The sequence below is a fragment of the Notolepis coatsorum genome (assembly GCF_963971535.1).
Source record: "Notolepis coatsorum genome assembly, chromosome: 5".
NCBI classification, from domain to species: Eukaryota; Metazoa; Chordata; class Actinopteri; order Aulopiformes; family Paralepididae; genus Notolepis; species Notolepis coatsorum.
In genome coordinates this window covers 145,749,058-145,769,032 of record NC_140169.1, presented here as the reverse complement: position 1 = coordinate 145,769,032, position 19,975 = coordinate 145,749,058, and the positions used below count along the sequence as shown (strand labels likewise).

Genomic DNA, 19,975 nt, shown 5'->3' with positions numbered 1-19,975 from the left:
ACAGGGGATCTTTTCTTATTTTATTAATTTGCTAGGTTTGGGCAAGATGTCGATTTTTTCTTTAGCAAATCCTTTGCCTGCAGGGAAACATTTATGTTTATGTTTTATTAGGATCCCCATTAGCTGTCAAATGAATGGCCACAGAACACACATACTGTACAGAATGTAATTAGTAATACAATTAAAATAATAAGAAAAAAACTGAAAGCATAAAGGAAATACAAAATTAATACTCAACAATGAAGATACAATGAAAGATTTAAAGCCTAACACATTTCCCCCATAACCATAACCCTAGCTCCATTGATAAAAACATAAAATAAAAACATAAAATAGTCAATCGAACGGAGTTTCTTCGTATTCTGGGTCATATTGTAAATTACTTTCTCAACTGTTATCTTCACTACTGCAGGAAAGACAGCGATACCACAACCCACGTGTAGATGGCGCTAACTTGCACTATTTAAATACGTGTCGGTCCCACGTTGATGACGTGTCACATGAAACATGGAGAAAAAACACATGTCTGCGTTTGAATTGTACAAATCACTTCAAACAGAAGTGCCTCACGCTACAAATAAACCCTTACAGGTAACATTAACTTACTTATAAGTCTTACAGTAAATGGTTGCTTTTTGATGTGAGCTATGGCTATCCAGGGGTAGTTGAGTATGCCCTAATTTGCACTTACTAGTTATTAAACCAATGGCGATGTGATCGCATCATGTTATTTCATGTAATAATACAGTATGCCTTTCTCCCCCCCCCCCAGGCTACATCCAAAAAGAGAAAGCGAAAGGAGAATGGTGTTGCAACTTCAAAAGCCATCGCAAAACCGATCGCAAAGCCCAACAAGAAGAGAATCTCGGTAAAGAAGGCCATTAAATCGGCACACAGAGAAGAGGGCTCTAATGGGCATAAGAGAGCTGCAGAGGTAATGTGGGACCCGTCCAGATGTGAAGCAGCTTTCTTGAATCGATGGTGTTCCAGTCGGTGACAAATGTCACAAAAGTAACAGTACTGTATGTCATGAATAGATTAGATGATTCGATTATTATATCTGTATATCTGTATATTGTGTATGTCATAAATGTCATTATGAAGAATAGAACATGGGGGACCCTGATGTAAACAAGACAAAAGTATTTCTCTGGTCTGCATCCCCTTAACAATTGTGTGTATTGAGATGTACTGTACTGTACCCATTCTGCAATCTGTTAATTCAAGTTTTCAATCAATCAGTCGGAAGAGTCCATTCTCTTCGGTTCAAATAACAAACTCAGCAAGACCGACGGCTTCTCAGTTACAGTGGGTGACAATATTGTCACAAGGAAAGATGAAATTACCTACCTGGGTTCCATCCTAGAGGCTAATCTCTCCTGTGACAAAATGGCATCCAATGTAATAAAAAAAGTCAACCAACGAACTCGATTCTTGTACCGGATCTCCTCTCTGGTAAACAAGAATACCCTGAAGACTCTAGCAGGAGCACTCATTCAGGGGTACTACGACTATGCTTGCACCTCATGGTACCAAAGCACCTCAAAGGCGCTAAAAACAAAATTACAAACATCTCAAAACAAACTGGTCAGACTACTGCTTGACCTTACTCCTAGAACCCACCTCACCCCTGCACACTTTGACAACCTAGGATGGCTTAGAGTAGACGACAGAGTACAGCAACTTGAAATGGGCCTGGTCTACAAGATACACTACACGACCAAGGTACCCATGTACATGTCAAAATACTTCCCAAAGGTCAGTGAATACCACGATCACAACACCAGAGGGAGCTCCACAAATCATGTTAAACCCAGATTCGGCTCAAATAAGGGACTAAACACGTTTCGCAATTATGCCACATCAATGTGGAACGCCCTACCCAAAGCTGTAAAGGAATGTGGATCACTACCCACTTTCAAAACCTCTCTCAAGGGACACCTACGGGAGACTGCAATATCCTAACCCAACCCCCTCCAATGTACAGTCATTTACCTAGTATAGTTTTGTCAATAGTCCAATGTACAATTTTGTTTGTTTGTACAGTGTCCCCCCCCCCCCCCCCTCAATGTACAGTTTTGCTTGTATATACAGTGTGCCCCCCCCCCCCAACCACCTCCAATGTAGATTACCCAGTATGGTTGTCAATATCCCAGTGTACCCAACCCCCCCCCACCCAACCTCCTCCAATGTACAGTTTCTACGTCAAATGTATATACTCCCTTTTCCTGACTCCTTCTGTATCACAAACAGTACTGTATTTGCAAATCTGGTATGTCATAAATGTATAGATGTAGCAGTACTGAATATCTGTATGTCATGTATGTCATATATGTCCTGATGAATTGAAAATGGGGGACCCTGATGTAAACAAGACGAAAGTCTTTCTCTGGTCTGCATCCCCTTAACAATTGTGTGTATTGAGCTGTACTGTATTGTACCCATTCTGCAATCTGTTAATAAAGTTTTCAATCAATCAATCAATCAATTCAATCAATCAATCAATCAATCAATCAATTGTGTTTTGTGTGCAGGAGCCGTGTGTGGATGGAGAAGGTGAGGCGCTGAGCTCACTGCTGGCTGACCTGGCCAGAGTCAACAACAGCAGGGAGCGAGCCAGCAAGCTGTTCCAATGGCTTATCAACCCTGTTCCCGTCAATGCCTTCTTCACGTACGGATGCATGTGTAATAGTTACTGGTCCCCCGGCTGTTTACTGTTTATGTAGCTAGCTATGCTGTTGTAAACTATGGACTATCAACTAGCACCTGCTAACGGGTTGGACCCTTTAGCTCAACTGGTTGAGCGGTGGTGTAGTGGTTAACACTGTCGCCTCACAGCAAGAAGGTCCAGGGTTCGATTCCCGCTTGGGGACCAGGTTTCCATGATGCCAGGTACCCAGGTGGGGTATCTCCCAGGCCTTTCTGTGTGGAGTTTGCATGTTCTCTCCGTGCTCGCAAGGGTTTCCCCCCGATAAGATAAACCCAATGGAAAAACACGCACAACAGATTCGTCCTTGACGAAGACGGACAGGAGCACTTGGATTGGTCCCCAGGGGCGCGGCTCACGTTGACGCCTGTCTGCTCCCGGCTGCCCATGGGGGGGAAGGACAACGGGATGGGAAAAGTGCAGAGACATTTCATCGGCGACTCAGTGCATGTGTGTGTGTGTTCCTGTGGGTCGCCCATCTCGTGTGTGTGTTAAAACGGCATGACAAATAAAGACTTCTAGTCTAGTCTAATGGTTAGTGTGGCTGCCTGTGGATCCCATTGGTCATGGGTTCAAATCTCCTGCGTTACATAAACAGCCCGGTGACCAGCAAGTGTAGTAGGTAGTTGTGTTAGTTTGACATCTTTGCAAGAACATGATTTGTTCACAAATTCTATCCTTTTCTTCCTTTAGAGATACCTGGGAAAAGAAGCCCATTCTAGTCAAGCGTCACAATCCAGATTACTACAAAGGACTGTTCTCCACAGCGGAGTTCGATCGCATTCTCAGACGTGTAAGAATCACAGACCAGACTTTCAGTTCGCCCCTCTCGTGACTGTGATGCACCGAGTGAATACACAGTCCCTTATTTATACCTTCATAGAAAAATACCACAATTAACTCTGTCTCGCTTTTCTCTATCAAAACGCTCCTCGTACACATATCGCAGAGAAATTTCAAAGGTACTCACAGTTTCAAAGGTACTCACACGAGGGTTTCGGACAGACGCGCTAGGGTTTGAAAGCTCGCCGTTGCTAATAAACATTTAAAATATTTTTTATAAACTGGTCAACACTGCTCAAAACAGCTTTATTTCCGTCTTTGGCTGCCTGATGCGCTGCGCTGTGATCACAGCGCAGGCGCATCAGGCACCCAACGCCAGAAAAAAAACAGTGTTGACCAGTTTATAAAAATTATTTAAAAGCAACACCAAGCTTTCAAACCCTAGCGTTTGTCTGTCCGAAATCCCTTGAAATTTCTCTGCGATACTTGTACGAGGAGCGTTTTGATAGAGAAAAGCGAGACAGAGTTAATTGTGATATTTTTCTACAAGGTATAAATAAGGGACGGTGTATTCACTCGGTGCATCACAGTCACGAGAGGGGCTAACTTTAAAGCCCAACGCTCATCCTTCCTGAATCCATCCCGGCTACCTACCACTGGGCTGGTCCCAGGCGCCTTGTGTTTCGTATCGTTCATATAGATGTCGCCAGACTGTCCCATATGGGTCAACTAAGGTAAATGTGTTTTTCATTTTTGATATTAGGATGATGTTCAGTATGGAGTGAACTTGGATGTCACCAGCTACACGAATGACAAAAGAGAGACGCACAATCCCCCAGGGAGAGCTTTGCCCTTCACCGTCTGGGACTTCTATGAGGTAAAGTCACAGGGATGGGGTCCTCACCGCTAGCGCGCCGGCGGTGGGCCGCGTATTGTGGAGCCGGCAACACCCTTTCACGATTATCGTAGCCGGCAGATACGGCGGATCCCCTGCTAAGTTTCAGGGGTGACAGTGGTGTGTGTGTGTGTGTGTCTGTGTGTGTGTGCACTACCACAACCACACGGACCATACAAATACAAACACGTCGGGGGAGACGGAGAACTGATGGTCATTCACGCTCAACACAAAATCATATTGGGGTCTTTTAAAAAGTCTTATGTTTAATAATCAGAATTGTAGGTCTAAAAAAAGGTCTTTTAAATGTGTTTGAGGGCGACTGTCCATGCTGCAAAGTAAGCTGTACGGTAATGGCAGTTCTCCCCCAACAATTCATATGGAATTGCTTCTTTCATAGTAATTTTCCTTCATATTATTTTGCCGTGAAACGGGTAAATTAACTTCCCACCTCAGTCAGGACAGCCGAAACCCGCCCAATTTTCCGCCGTCGACTAACGACACACTTCTTCAATCAATATCTGAATGAAGAAGGGGGGGAAAAAAAGAGAAATAAATAGAATAAAAAGTACTAGTATGCACTCTGCTACTTAGCAATCTGCCTTGCCTATATTACTACCTACTATGCTAATATGTCTTTACTACGACGCACTCAACACTATAGCACACAAATTTGACACTGTTTGACGAACAATCTTACTTACCCTTAACTGCCAGAGTTGTACCCTTCCTGACTTGTTGTGCAGAACTTGTAAGTCGCTTTGGATAAAGGTGTCGGCTAAATGTTATTGTAGGTATTCTATTCTATTCAAAGACCACCCTAATTTTATTGTATACTTGTATGCCGTGACAAATAAAACTCTTGACTTGACTTGACTTGAAAGTAGGGATGCTCGATATTGGCTTTTTTACCGATATTCCGATATTGTCCAACTCTTAATTTCCGATACCGATATCAACCGATACCGATATCATTTCAGGTAATTAACATTACTTATTACATGGCATTTTCATATTCGCCGAAATGCTTGCTTGTGATTGGTCAATAGCGCTCGTCAGAGGTTCGTTATTACTCTTTATTACATGGCGTTTTCACATTCGCCGAAATGCTTGCTTGTGATTGGTCAATAGCCCCCCGACAGCGGTCATTATTTTTCAATAATGACCGCAGTGCGCAGCTGTTGGCAATCAAGCCCACATCATTGCAGCAAATCAGACACACCTGCCGCGCTGCACTGACAGCGGAGTGTCAGCGGAGCCAGAACAGAGGCTGCTGCCCGCGATAATAATAATCACTTTATTTGGGCTGACAGAGCCACAGAACAACTGCGATTTGTCAAATGAATTAGGTATATTGTTAGTAAGTTAGCCATGTAATAAGCGGGATAATGTATAGCGCTGCACTGACAGCGGAGTGTCAGCGGAGCCAGAACAGAGGCTGCTGCCCGCGATAATAATAATCACTTTATTTGGGCTGACAGAGCCACAGAACAACTGCGATTTGTCATTTTTGTATTTTAAACTACGTGTCGGTCAATTATTTTGCGACAATGACCTCGTAGCCATACATTATCCCTTACATAACTGACCTCTGCCGAACAATAATGACCGCTGTGCGCAGCTGTTCGCAATCAAGGCCACTGACACACTGCATCAGTGCAGCCAATCAGACACACCTGCTGGCTGCACTGACAGCGGAGTGTGTGTGACGATGACAGCGGAGCCAGAACAGAACTGCGTCTGCATTTGATCTCGTCTTGTCGATGTAAAATGAATTAGGTATATTGTTAGTAAGTTAGCCATGTAATAAGCGGGATAATGTATAGCTATACTCGATCATTGTCGCAAAATAATTGACCTTCACTGACGTTTAAAACACCTCGGCGAGGCTCCTCTGTATTTTAAACTCTGTCGGTCAATTATTTTGCGACAATGACCTTGTAGCTATACATTATCCCTTACATATCTCTTGTTGTGGAATTAACACAACATTATGCATACTTTTGACAATAAATAAAATCAGAATTTGTTCTTACCTGCTTGCCTGGGTAAATAAAGATTATAGAAATGTAAAAAAAATATATGTATATATATATATATATTTTTTTTTGCAAACCGATACCCATATTTTCCGATATCACATTTTAATGTCAATATCGGTAAGCCGATAATATCGGACATCCCTAATTCAAAGTTGTCTGTAAAAGTCTCAAATGTAACTGGTTGAAACCCGCAGGAACCCTGTGGTAAAACATCCGCACGACGGTCTTCAGTTTAGTAGTTAGTGGACATCATCTGACGCGTGTCCCTCCCTCTCTCTCTCTGTGCCCCAGAGTGGCTGCTCTCTGCGCCTGCTGAACCCACAGGCCTTCTCCTCCACCATGTGGAGTGTTCTGTCCATCCTCCAGGAGCAGTTTGGCAGCATGGCTGGTGCCAACATGTAAGTGTCTTATCTGTCTCTCATCCACACGAAACCATGGCGTCACCGTTCGCCTTCCATTGCGAAAAGGGACGCCGCCCCCTTGCTCACATGGTCGAAGCTCCGCACGACGACACCCACCCATGCTCGGCCAATGTCGGAGCAGCTGCGAGGATTCCGGCTCACGAGCGGAGAATGTCATTGGGTCGAGCCCTAAGCGGCATCGTACTCGGCACACACAGCCCATTTTTGGTCCAGCATGTGAGGACATTTGGCGTGGCCAAATATGAGTGTTTTATTTGCTCTTATACTGAGAGAGCTGGAGGAGGAAAAACGGGTTCTCTGTACCTCCTCAAATCCTGAGCCACCTTGTGATGCAAATAACTAGTGATGCACCGATGTGAAAATTGTGACCGATAACCAATATTACCGTAATATTGCTGTTCTGGCCGATACCGATATTTACCGATGTCGATATCTCTGTATAGAAAACACTTTTTTATGATAATCAAATAAAGAGATATTTTCCAAAACTCATCGTTTTTTTACCTTTGTAACTTATTTTCAGAAATTACTGATATTTTGAAACTATTTAAGGCCAAAACATGTTAAAAATTTTTTTTTAAATAAAATATATATGGTATATATATATTTCTTTATCTGCCCATATCGGCCCTATCTTGATATCGAACCGATACCGATGTGTAAAAAAAAAAACTGCCATATCGGCCGATAATATAACGGCGGCTGATATATCGTGCATCACTACAAATAACCTTGCAAACCTATCATGGTCGCTATCGCCCGGCTGGCCACACTGTCATTCAGCGAAATGCTAACTGCTAACATGAAACTCTTATTATAAGGTTGGTACATCTAGTGATCTGTGCATGAAAGCAATTGTTCTGCTAAGCCATTTTCAGTAGTTTATTGAATTTTTTTTGGTGGAAATATCATATCAAACAAATTGTTAGATCAAGGTCAGGGGCAGATTTATTCATATATAGCACATTTAAAAAAACAACCAAGGTTGACAAAAGTGCTGCACACAATACAAAAATAATCTAAATACAATACTAATAAAAATACAATCCCAAGATTTACACAAACCGAAATAGTACTGCAAACAGTACTACCCATAACAATACAAAATAAACACAACAGAAAAATACAATATAAAATGCACAGATGTACAACTCAACCCGAATGAAAAGCCGGTGAGAAGAGGCGAGTCTTTAACAAAGACTTAAAACATCGCTAGGGTTGAGGGCAGATCTAGTATGTAAAGGTGAACTGTTCCACAGCTTGGGGGCAGATCTAATATGAAAAGGTGAACTGCTATTCAATATACAAAATGTTTTTAAAGTGTTAAAACACACGTGTGGAGGTGATGTTTAAATGTTTGGTCTCTTCAAGGTACCTGACGCCCCCTGGAGGTGATGTTTAAATGTTTGGTCTCTTCAAGGTACCTGACGCGTGAATACTTTTGACAACAAATGTTTGTTTCCGCGTTCGAGTTTTGCGCTCCGATTGGCCAGGTCATGTGACATGTGCGCCAATCGTGGGACAGCAAGTTCTGCGCCTATTTCCGGGTCTAACAGCCTGCAAACTACCTGGCGTTCTATCGCCGTGCTCTAAGACAAACTCTAACCTTAACCAACTTCGAAAGAGCGCCTAAGCTTAACCAGTGTAGAAACTTGCGGTCCCACGATTGGGCGTACATGTCACATGACCAGAAATGACCTGGCCAATCGGAGATGCGGAAATAAACATTTGTTGTCTTAAGTATTTAGGCGTACCTGACGCCACCTGGAACCCAGGGAGGTGATGTTTAAATGTTTGGTCTCTTCAAGGTACGCCACCTGGAGGTGATGTTTAAATGTTTGGTCTCTTCAAGGTACCTGACGCCACCTGGAACCCAAGGCTTCGCGCCACACTATGACGACATTGAGGCCTTTGTGATTCAGCTGGAAGGGAAGAAGCATTGGAGAGTCTACGCCCCTAGGTGAGCTAGAAGACGGGGGGGGGGGGGGGGGGGGGGGGGGGGGTCAATATAACCTTATTAGGGTTATCCAATATTCAAATAGTTTAATTATAAAAAATCAAATAGTTAATGCAAATATCGTTTAGTCTCAAAACATATATTTTCCCTTGTTTCTACCGAGTGTGTAGTGTATTGAGAGGGGACCCTATTAACAGTTACACCACTGAACGGCATGCTGGGTACAGGTAGCTAGCCAGGTAGCATAACCGGCGAACAGCTGGGAGAACGGAAAATAAATCCAGCACAGCCACGGGAAATAACGTTAGCCTGCTGCGACTTGCAGATGTCCAGCTGTTGACGGCAATGTAGCTTGTTTTATTATCTCACGTTTGCTATATTAAGTAAAAACAATATCATTGATTTTACGCTGTATGACTTTATCCTCACCTGTGATATACTTGGTGCCGACCTCGTGAGAAATTCACCAAAGATGTTGTATTTCCATAACGTTTCAGGTCAGGAGAAGAGGTCTTGCCTGTGGTTTCAAGTCGTAAGTACCGCTTTATTTTCCTCTTTGAGTTTTGGTCACATGATTGACCTATCTCGAACCCTCCCCCGGTGCCCCCCCTCTTTTCTTCATCCTCCAATGACAGCTGTTGCTTAGGTCAATTGTGATAGGTCATGATGTAGCTCATGGTCGATAATCTTTTCCCCCTACATAATAATAATAATAATTAACTATTCTTATAGTACCTTTCATACAAGAATTGCAGCCCAAAGTGCCTCACAGCAGTAAAATAGACATAAAATTGGCATAAAATGGATTAAAAACAATGCAGAGAATAGGAAAGGGTAAAAGCAATGCAGGTAATGACGATACAGATATTGACTGTCACAGTTTAAAACCTGAGTCTTTCTTCCCTGTTAGATGGTCCTAAAAACACTTTACTTTGAAGTTACTTGATTTTAATAGTCCTTTTCGATTGATTATCCTGTCAATTGTCCAGATCGGTCATATCCAGGTCATATCAGTTGTGATAGACTGTAGTCTGGTGGGTCATCTTGATAGACGGTAGTCTGGTCTGGTGGGTCATCTTGATAGACGGTAGTCTGGTCTGGTGGATCATCTTGATAGACGGTAGGCTGGTGGATCATCTTGATTGACTGTAGTCTGGTGGCTCATCTGATGGAGCATCTTGATAGATTAGACGGTAGTCTGATGGATCATCTTGATAGACGTTAGTCTGGTGGCTCATCTGATGGATCATCTTGATAGACGTTAGTCTGGTGGCTCATCTGATGGATCATCTTGATAGACGTTAGTCTGGTGGCTCATCTTGCCGGTTCTTCTCCCCCTGCCTACAGCTAACTTCAGCCAGAAGGAGATCGGGAGGCCCGTGCTGGACGTGGTGCTGGAGCCCGGGGACCTGCTCTACTTCCCCCGAGGATTCATCCACCAGGCGGACTGCCTGCCTGACGCCCACTCCCTTCACATCACCGTCTCCTCGTACCAGAAGAACAGCTGGGGAGAACTGCTGACCAAGGTTTATTATTCTGCCGCTTTCTTTCAAGAAACCGCTAACTACCGGCGATCGGAATGTTTCTAATATGTAATGGGGATGGGCAAAATTCACAAAATTGCTATTCGATATGATTACATTTGACTTGACGGCGAATGTGATATAATCAAACAAGCAAGCTAGCCGACTGCTGTCATTGCTAACAGCTAGATATTTGTGCGTTATTTCCAGGAACAAAAGCATTCATTACAAAAAAAAGTTACATTGTTGATGCTTGAAATGTCTTGAGAATTGAAGAAAGTGAAAGATCATATTCCATGTGATTTGTGCTGTTCACACTGTTGTGAAATAATCTCGTCTGAGTCACAGATAAATCATATTTGGGCCACTTTCAGTCTAACAATCTCAGTACATCAGTAAGGTTTTATTTATTTAAGGTGGTTAGTTTTACAAAAGAATGCTTTAAATTCCTGCAGCTTAAAGCGGTTCTATGTGACTTGCAGGTGGTCCCGGCTGCGTTGGAGGTAGCGATGGAGGAGGACGTGGAGTACAGGCAGGGTCTGCCCCTGGACTACCTGACCTACATGGGCGTACAGAACTCCGACATGGTACTCTTCTGAAATATATATGTTTTCTTAAAGCAATAATGTGTAATTTTTCTATTAATTAATTAGATTCTGGAGCGTATACAGAACAAATGACAACCACTGGCGCTTCAACACACCACTCACTTTTATGCTTGCTATATAGTCTCAAATGGTCTGGCATGACGACCAGCTTAGTGTGCCTGGAACGAACGAGATGTGATCGAGTTTCTCCGCGCACGGCACACAGTATTTTCGGCAACAATAGAAAACAAATATGCAACCGCCAAGGAGCCAAGAATCCACTCTGCAGAAAGTCTGCGTGGAGGAAAAAGAAAAAGAAAAACGCACGGACGCGATGGGGTATTAAAAGACGGATTGTGGGGGCGGCTAGGTGGTGTAGTGGGCAAGGCACTCGCCACCAATGTGGAGACGCTGGGTTCGCGTGTTCGAATCCAGCTCTCCACATTGTTTTCAGTTTAGCTGGTCGTCCGCAGTAATACACATTGGCCGTATTACGGGGAGGGAAACTGAAGGGTGGGGATTGGGCGTTGTGGACCGCGTCTCCTACAGGTCGGTTGGTGCGCCTGCGCAGTAGAATCAGGAAGTGTCGGGGGCAGCGTGAGCCTCCCACGCGTTACTCCTCGCCACTGAGAGATCGAGCTGCGCAGGTGAAAAGATGCGACTGCTGTTACCTCAAGTACCGGAGGGGACTTGTGCTATGTATGACTTAGTCCACATTGCAGCCGGCTTGTGGGAGGCAAGAAACAGCGTTCATGACAGGGGAGGGTTGAATTGGATGATACGAAAATTGGGATGGGAGAAAAATATAGAAAATGGGAGAAAAAGTGGATAAAAAAAAAAAGACGGATTGTGGGAAATGTATTGTAAACACGGAGGCAGTACTGCTCGTGGCCAGCAGGTGCCACAATTACATGTTATCGCTTTAACTTTTTCTCCCATTTTTCTATATTTTCTCCCATCCCAATTTCGTATCATCCAATTCAACCCTCCCCTGTCACGAACGCTGTTTCTTGCCTCCCACAAGCCGGCTGCAATGTGGACTAAGTCATACATAGCACAAGTCCCCTCCGGTACTTGAGGTAACAGCAGTCGCATCTTTTCACCTGCGCAGCTCGATCTCTCAGTGGCGAGGAGTAACGTGTGGGAGGCTCACGCTGCCCCCGACACTTCCTGTACTTTCTACTGCGCAGGCGCACCAACCGACCTGTAGGAGTCGCTGTCCACAACGCCCGATCCCCACCCATCAGTTTCCCACCCCCTAATACGGCCAATGTGTATTAGTACGGACGACCAGCTAAACTGAAAGCAAATGTGGAGCGCTGGGCTCGAACAGGCAAGCCCAGCGTCTCCAGATTTCGTGGTGAGCGCCTTGCCCACTACGCCACGTAGCCGCCTTGCTTTAACTTGTCTCTTTATGATGATACCCATAAGATAAGATACCGTACTTTTCGGACTATAAGCCGTGGCTTTTTTCCCCATTTTTCGACCCTGCAGCTTATATGTGACCCAGTCTGGTGATGATGCCTACAAGTCGCCAGGGTGAAATGACAGACGGACACAATACAAAAAAAATAAAAATAAAATTGTGTTTTTTTTTATTTTTTTATATAAATACAGTTCGAGAGTTGAAGAACATATTTAGTATAACAGCGAACAGATATAATAACTCTAATTGTAAGAATTCTGTGTTTAAAAAAGGCTGGTTTGAAACAGTTTGTCCTCTCTCCACAGAGGAGAGGTGGGGGCTGGGTACATTTTAGCATCTGAATAGAGCTGCGCGTTGGGATTCAGATTCACTGAGTCAGGTAAAGTTATTCACACAGAGAGAGTGATTAACGTTAACAATGGACGCATTCAGGTGAGGGTAGTTGTCCACGCCCCCCCCCCCCCCCCCCCCCCCCCAAACTAGCTGAAATGTGAACATCTTTAAGAGGCATTTTCTCCCCTTGAGTAATCTAGACAACAGACTGCTTTACAAGATTTAAATGAATATATGATATTCAAAACATTCTCAGATTTCAAAGTATGACACATCATTTGAAAGCTTACATTCTGTACTTTCACAATCTGGAAAAATCTGGACATGTGGGCTAAAGCACTGGTCGCGGTCACATATAACGGTGCGGCTTATATGTGGACAAAACCCGAAAATCGAAATATTGCTTTTTTTACTGCATTGAAATGTTATTTATCTGTTCCCTTATTTGCTAAACTTAATACAACTTGTAAATGAGTTAATGTTATTTGTCCGACAGTATTGTGTCCCAATGGGAGTCATTCTCTGTAGAGGTGGGAACTTAAAGCTCAATATAAGAATGGCCATGCACCACCACTCACAGAATCGAGAAAGAGCAATCAATCTGTCAATCCTTTCCGTGTCTGGGCCGGGTGAGGTTTCCCGTGTTGAGTCAAATTAAGCCGCAGGCTCCACTCCTTACATATGGTAATTAAACATTAAAACACATGCGGCTTATAGTCCAGTGCGGCTTATATATGTACACATCATTCAATTTAGCTGCTGCGGCTTATAGTCAGGTGCGGCTTATAGTGCGAAAAGTACGGGTATTCCTTTATTGATCCCCTTGGGGAAATTCAGGCGGCATGGGGGAGGTACAGGTATGGGCAGGGTAATAGTAGAAATACATAAATATAGGCAATAACACTAGATCTGAATATATATATATATATATATATATATGAGAAAAATAAACTGTGTAAACAAAGGTGCCGATGAGGGTCTGTATGCCCTATCCGTTATGGTATGTTACAATAAATAACTATAGCCAATAAATATAGGCAATAAAGAATTTGAATCTGAATATATATATAAGAGTAAAAGTAAACCGTATACACAAGGTGCAGTATACACAGGGTACCGTAACTGGCACGATATACGGCATACGTTGTAGTCCGTGCAGCTTTTGGTGGTTTAAGAGTCGGACACACACACCCAGTAGGTGGGACACATCATCATCATCATTGTCGTTCCATCGTCGCTATGGCAACTAACTACCCACTAACGACGCGATGTGTCCGTGGTGCAGGACGACCCGCGCAGGCCGAAGTTCTTCTCCCGGATCGAGAGCCTGATGAAGAAGCTGGCGACCTACGCCCCCGTGGACGCCGCCGTGGACCAGAAAGCCAGGAGCTTCTTCCACGACTGCCTGCCCCCTATGCTCACGCCAGGTATAGTTTCACGTTCAAGTTTCTTTATTAGTTGTCGTAAAAAAAATACAGAATACTTTTCTATGAAATGCTTTTTTCCCTGTTATGAGCTCCTGGGAGAGTGTGCTAGATAAAAATAGATAAAAAGTATAAAATAGAAAGTCAAAAGTACGTAAGAAAAAGTGTTCAGTCAATATATGTACAATACGGAGTAAGAAATTGTTAACAATGAGTTACAGTACAATACACTATACAGTACAATGCAGAAATGGGATGAGGTACAACTTAGGTAAGGTGCAATGAGGTATGAATTGTAGTGCAAATCTCTTTACCAATCAATATAAAGTGTGTTAACACTTTGGGTGCCGGGAAACGCCTAAATACGTCATTCCCGGCCATGCTCAAGTTGCCGAAGACGCCTTACAGCGTCTTTAATATCAATATTTCAAAAATCTGGGATCGGATTCATATGTCCCCTCCGCTGGCCTGAGATCCACCAGGAGGACCCACTGAGCTCTCTGGCGGTTCAGGAGCGCCATCTGGTGGCCGATCGGCGCAATCGCTTAACAGGAAGTGCCGTAGAGGTTGTGCTGGACGGCCGTATTACTTCCGGGCACTCGCTAATAGGTCCCGGGACTCGATCTCGACACACTACATAGCGATCGATTGCCAATAACTCGATAAACAACATGATTTGGACGTATATACCATTATACAAGCTGGAGATGGACCGGGTAAATCTACATCCCATAATGATAAGACTTCTACTCTACGATGATCGCCCAACGGCGCGCGGAGACTGGGGTGAGTTTCAGCGTGTAACGTTACCGTCTTCGATACTAACTGCTATTATCAACATTTGACCCACATTAGATGATTGGTATAACGCTGCCCACTGAATTATAAACGCCCCCTAGCCCATCCGGTCAACATCAGATGACGTGTAGTAACTTCTAGAAGTACGTCTAGTTGGAATTTTTTATATCGCGCTGATTGCCATAAAACTGTATTGCATCATCAATATAATGTATTTGGGGCTATAGATCACGTTCTGGAGAAAGCTGCAGAAAGAGATGAAAACATACTTATACATTAGACCATACTTTACTATGAATATGTGAATGAAAAAGTTTAACGTTGCTACACAATGAACAATACATATAGGACTTTGAATGGGCCATAATAATGGCAATGTAGCAATAGAATTTAAAAGGTTATAGCCCTGCAAAGAAGGGGACTTTCTCTATAGACAAATAGAGCCGGCAACCTACGGTTGATAATGAATTTAACCCATGGCAGCCAAAGTGTTAAAGTGTCTGAAGTGAGTAAAGTGGGTGCTACGGTGAGTGTTTATTTAAAGTGAGTAGATGTGTGTGCTGCTGTGAGTGTAGTTGATGGTACAGTATATTCAAATGCGTACAACGGCGATATATCATATGCACGTTAGGGTTGGGTACCGTTCACATTTGAACCGATACCTGTACCAGTTTCTGGAATTCTGTATTGGTACCCAACGGTACTCTTGTACTCTTTCTGTGATAATTTTATTTTTTTGTAAAAAACAAGTCATTTCAACATTATTTATTTAGAAGATTTTGTTATTTATTGTTCTAACACACCACACAAACTAGTTATTATTTTTTTTTATTCGGTTTAAATATCAACATTAACTGGCCATCCTCAGTAAATATTATCAAAACTCCTCTGACCTGGTCTGGTCTTTCCAAAGACCCAAGAGACGGGACCGTAATATATATATATATTTGTGGAAAAGGCTCCCTCTTGTCTAGTAATATTACACTCTTATACTAAACATGTAAAGGTACCGAAATGTGTTACCGATTGATCAAGTGTGAATCAGTACTCGGTAGTACCGATGTAATTCGGTCGGTACCCTTAAAAAGTACAGAGTTCGGTACCCAACCCTAATACGAGTGTCTTTCTCACGTTTCCGTGCAACGGTGAAACGAACTTCCAACCACAGTCGGGACATCTTTCGCTGTCGACTAAACAAAAAAAAAACACTTTACTGTCCTAATATTACCATGCACTCCTCCTACTATACCAATGTCTTACTGTATGTCTATGCACTCAACACTGCTGCACCCAAGTCTCAGCACTGTTTGATCATTGTTACTCAGCTTCCTGCTGATTTGTCGTACAGAACTTGTAAGTCGACGCTTTTGATAAAAGCTAAATCAGCTAAATGCAACTCGCTCGTGCCGTCTTCCACAGAGGAGCTGGCCAGCAGTGTCCAGGGAGCCCCTGCCAGGTGGGAGGATGGAGAGGCTCTGGACGTGGGCGCCGTCATGAAGAGCCAGACCAGAGTCCGGCTACTGCGCGCCGGGTGTGCCAGGTATACCACCTCCGTCTTTTAGTGGACGCTTTTGTCTACCTTACAGTGCCATTGCAGGACTGTATACATTGGATTAGATTCTAAATGTATTGTCATCCAGTGGCGTCGTTTCAGTAAAAGGCAAGGTATGGCGAGGAGGGAGGGAGGGGGGTGAAGGTGGGGTTTCCCCCCCTTGGTGGATTTTTTTGTCAAATCAGTTGTGCAATAGTCACTTTTGGTGAGTTGTTTCTATACAATTCAGTTATATGACATTTAGGTATGACACAGGACTACACAAGCTCCAGGCCATCAGGGAAAACCCCTCCCACCCACTATACACAGACTTGGCTGACAGGAGGAGCATGTTCAGTGCTAGGCTCACACTACCCAAATGCAGCACTGAACGGCACAGGAAGTCCTTCATTCCAACAGCCATCAGAATCACTGAGCACAGAGTGGCAGTTACCATCTTCCTGGACTTAGTTTGAAACGGCACTGTGCAATATTACACCTACTGGTAGACCTCAGTATATTTTTACTGTATTTATTTACTGTATATTTTATCCAATTTTTATTCTATTTGACTCTACTCTTATCCTAGGCAACTTGATTTGATTCGTTTTTATTATTCTAATTCGTGACCTGTTCTGTCTAAATGTTTAAATGTTGAGCGATTTGCAGTGTCAAATTTCCCACGGGATAATAAAAGTATTTCTATTCTATAACAAGCTACTGGTAATATATGCTGATGTATAATGTAATACTGATGTATGTACAGTATAATTAGGTTATACAGTGATGCAGGTATAAATAGGCATAGAAGGTGATGCAGGTATAAATACTATGTTAGTTACTAAGTCATACTGGAGTAAGATTGGGTATGGGATATACAGATATAATATATACAGGTATGTGAAGAGGGATATATGCAGATATATCCAACAGTTGTAGATAAATATATATATATACGGTATATACAGTATAATATAATTATTCTACATGGCTATCATACAGGTATGTAAAGAGTACTAACGTTATATGGGTAGACTATAGGATGAGGTATGTGCATATAGCTGGGTGGCCCCACCCCCCCAGTGGGAACCAAGCTCATAACCTTGACAGTATTGCAGTACCAGGCTCTTGAAGTCTCCATGAAACGGCTAGCAGAATGCCATTTGATTCCACATCTTTATGCGTTTCCTGTAATGTCATGGATATTGATTGGCCTTTACAGTGGTCAATCAATAGTGCCGAGTGTGCATTACGGTCAACCCATTAGCTAGCAAGCTAATGTTGGCAACATGCGTTAACAACTGTAGCTAGCAAGCTAACATTGAACATTTGTTCAATCTAGTTAAAGTGCTAGCTTAGTACGTACATGTGCTGTAAATGTCATTCTAGAAAGCATTTCATTGGATGGAAAATGAGTATACGCCCCCCATGTGCAGGATGACTCATCATTTTCCAGGCAATTTACAATCTCAGATACCATTCATACCTATAAAACAATTGTTCATTGTTGGGACAGATACTGGCATAAGTGACAATTGGTGCAAGACTTATGTCATGTGATGAGGGAACTTAAACATCTACATCACACCTTTTACTGTACACTTGCTGTATATTTCTGTACATTTTAGAATGTATATACATGACTACCTAAATGTTTACTGTGTGTAGTGCCGAATTTCCCTTGGGATAAAGTTATTTCTATTCTATCTACATCTGCAGTGTCTGACGTGAGCCTTCTGTCCCCCCCCCCAAGGTTGTGCAGCGACGGGGAGATGGTTCACCTTTACTACACCACGGACAACTCGAGGGTTTACCACAAAGAGGAGCTTAAGAGCTTTGAAGTCAAAACGGAGGTATGAATTGTTAAATCCCAAGTGACTCTCAAATGTTTTACCGGCGACACTGGTAGCTTAATGACCGTTGTTCCTCCACAGCACACGGACGCCGTAGAGTTTCTGATCCAGGCGTATCCCGAGTTTGTAAAGGTGGGAAGCTTGCCGTGTGACTCGTCACAGGACAAGGTATGTCATTAAAATCTTAAAAGCTAAAATATGCTATTGCATAATTCAGATGTTTGTTTTATTAATAGTAAATGTATCTCTTCCCCCCCCCCCCCAGATTGAGTTGGCTGAGTTGCTGTTTGAGCGAGGGATTATCCACACGTCAGAGCCTCTGCAGTGATCCAGCACTTTTTCCTAGTTCTGAAAATATTTCCCGTCAGTTTGTCTTCATAAAATATGCTCGAATGTACCCGACAAGAACTTGTTCCCCCCCCCCCCCCAGAGTGGCTTACTGTCCAGGAGAATCTTCTGTTTTCAGAACTGTGTTTGAACCTGCCATGTGTCAATGTTGGACAAGCACATTCACAAAATTTGCTTCCTTGACAAGTATGCAAATAAAATAAAACTTTTTGGTAAGATGAATTCAAGTTGTTTATTACACTAAACGACAAAAGGCACCAACCCGAACGTACACACGGATCAATGACGGACGAGTTACTCTGGTGTGAAAGGGACATGTTTATTATTGGTTGATACAACTCATAAAGATACAGCGGTAAAGACCATCATTCACACAACAGGTTGAGGACAGTAGATGTTCCAGGGCTGGAGAGGCTACTTCCATGTGACCTCCTCGCCCGGCTTCAGTTCCCTAAAGACACAAAACAAAGGTTATATTTTTCATATTGAGCAGATCCTAGGCCTCCAACATGATAATTAGTATCAAATAATTATTTCCCCAATGTCTGACACCAAGAACATGTCCGAAACTAAAGCAAAAATGCTAAATCTCTACGATACAGAAAATAAATTGGGCTATAATATTTCTTTTGTTCAATTACCCCAAACTAACATCTGTCTGTGTTTAGTAATAGTAATGACTTAAGGAACATGCCAACTTTTTGGGGGAAATTGCTGTCTTCTCCAGAGTCTGACAAGAAGCTAACCTTATATCTCTGTGCGTGCAGTACAGCGACCCACGGTGCACTAGCTAGCTTACAATGACTGAAAGTAGATGCGGACCATTAGCCTACCAATGCTACCATCAAAGGTAACAAAATACACTTGCCAACAACTCGAATGTGTCTTATTTACGTGTTGTGACTTGTGTATTTACCACATGTAGAAATAACGTAATATGATGCATTGTAATTTTCAAAGCGGATACATAGGCTGGACTATTTTCTTGACGAACCACCACCACTGGGCGTAGTGATATGCTGCAGCACATCTAAAGCCCCGTTGTAACTTCTGTCAACAAAACCAATGTGACTGGCTAACCTACAGAAGAGTGACTTGTTAATCATGGACCACTTTGTAAGGGGAAGGTGGTGAAGATGAATTCTGGACAAACCCAAGATCCAGAACCGTATCTATTTTAACCAGAATTCACAGAGTTGTTGGAAAGTGTATTTTGTTACTTTTGACGGTAGGCTAATGGTCCATATCCACTTCGTCATTGTGTAAGCTAGCATGCTGCACGCACCGGGATGAGAAGGGTATCTATCTTGAGAAGACGGCAAATTAGCTAATTTCTCAAGATGTTG

At 42.9% G+C, this 19,975-nt stretch overlaps 1 protein-coding gene across 1 annotated transcript; it reads left to right on the top strand.

The window, feature by feature from the left end:
* The first annotated feature begins 505 nt into the window (after nt 1-505).
* On the top strand, nt 506-18,859 carry riox1 (ribosomal oxygenase 1). The gene is made up of 15 exons (XM_084313833.1): nt 506-591; nt 773-934; nt 2,535-2,671; nt 3,401-3,500; nt 4,254-4,367; nt 6,719-6,825; nt 8,702-8,809; nt 9,304-9,338; nt 10,154-10,332; nt 10,812-10,916; nt 13,961-14,102; nt 16,317-16,437; nt 18,182-18,281; nt 18,363-18,449; nt 18,547-18,859. Exons 1-15 carry the CDS (start codon nt 508-510, stop codon nt 18,607-18,609), a joined length of 1,644 nt encoding a protein of 547 aa, XP_084169959.1. The 5' UTR covers nt 506-507; the 3' UTR covers nt 18,610-18,859.
* The last annotated feature ends 1,116 nt before the right edge of the window (nt 18,860-19,975 follow it).

Bases quoted from the DNA above. Each gene is read 5' to 3' on its own strand.
- riox1 (XM_084313833.1), top strand. From the start codon at position 508: ATGGAGAAAAAACACATGTCTGCGTTTGAATTGTACAAATCACTTCAA. The intron at 18,282-18,362 runs GTATGAATTGTT...GTTCCTCCACAG, and splicing joins GCTTTGAAGTCAAAACGGAG to CACACGGACGCCGTAGAGTT. The intron at 18,450-18,546 runs GTATGTCATTAA...CCCCCCCCCCAG, and splicing joins GTGACTCGTCACAGGACAAG to ATTGAGTTGGCTGAGTTGCT.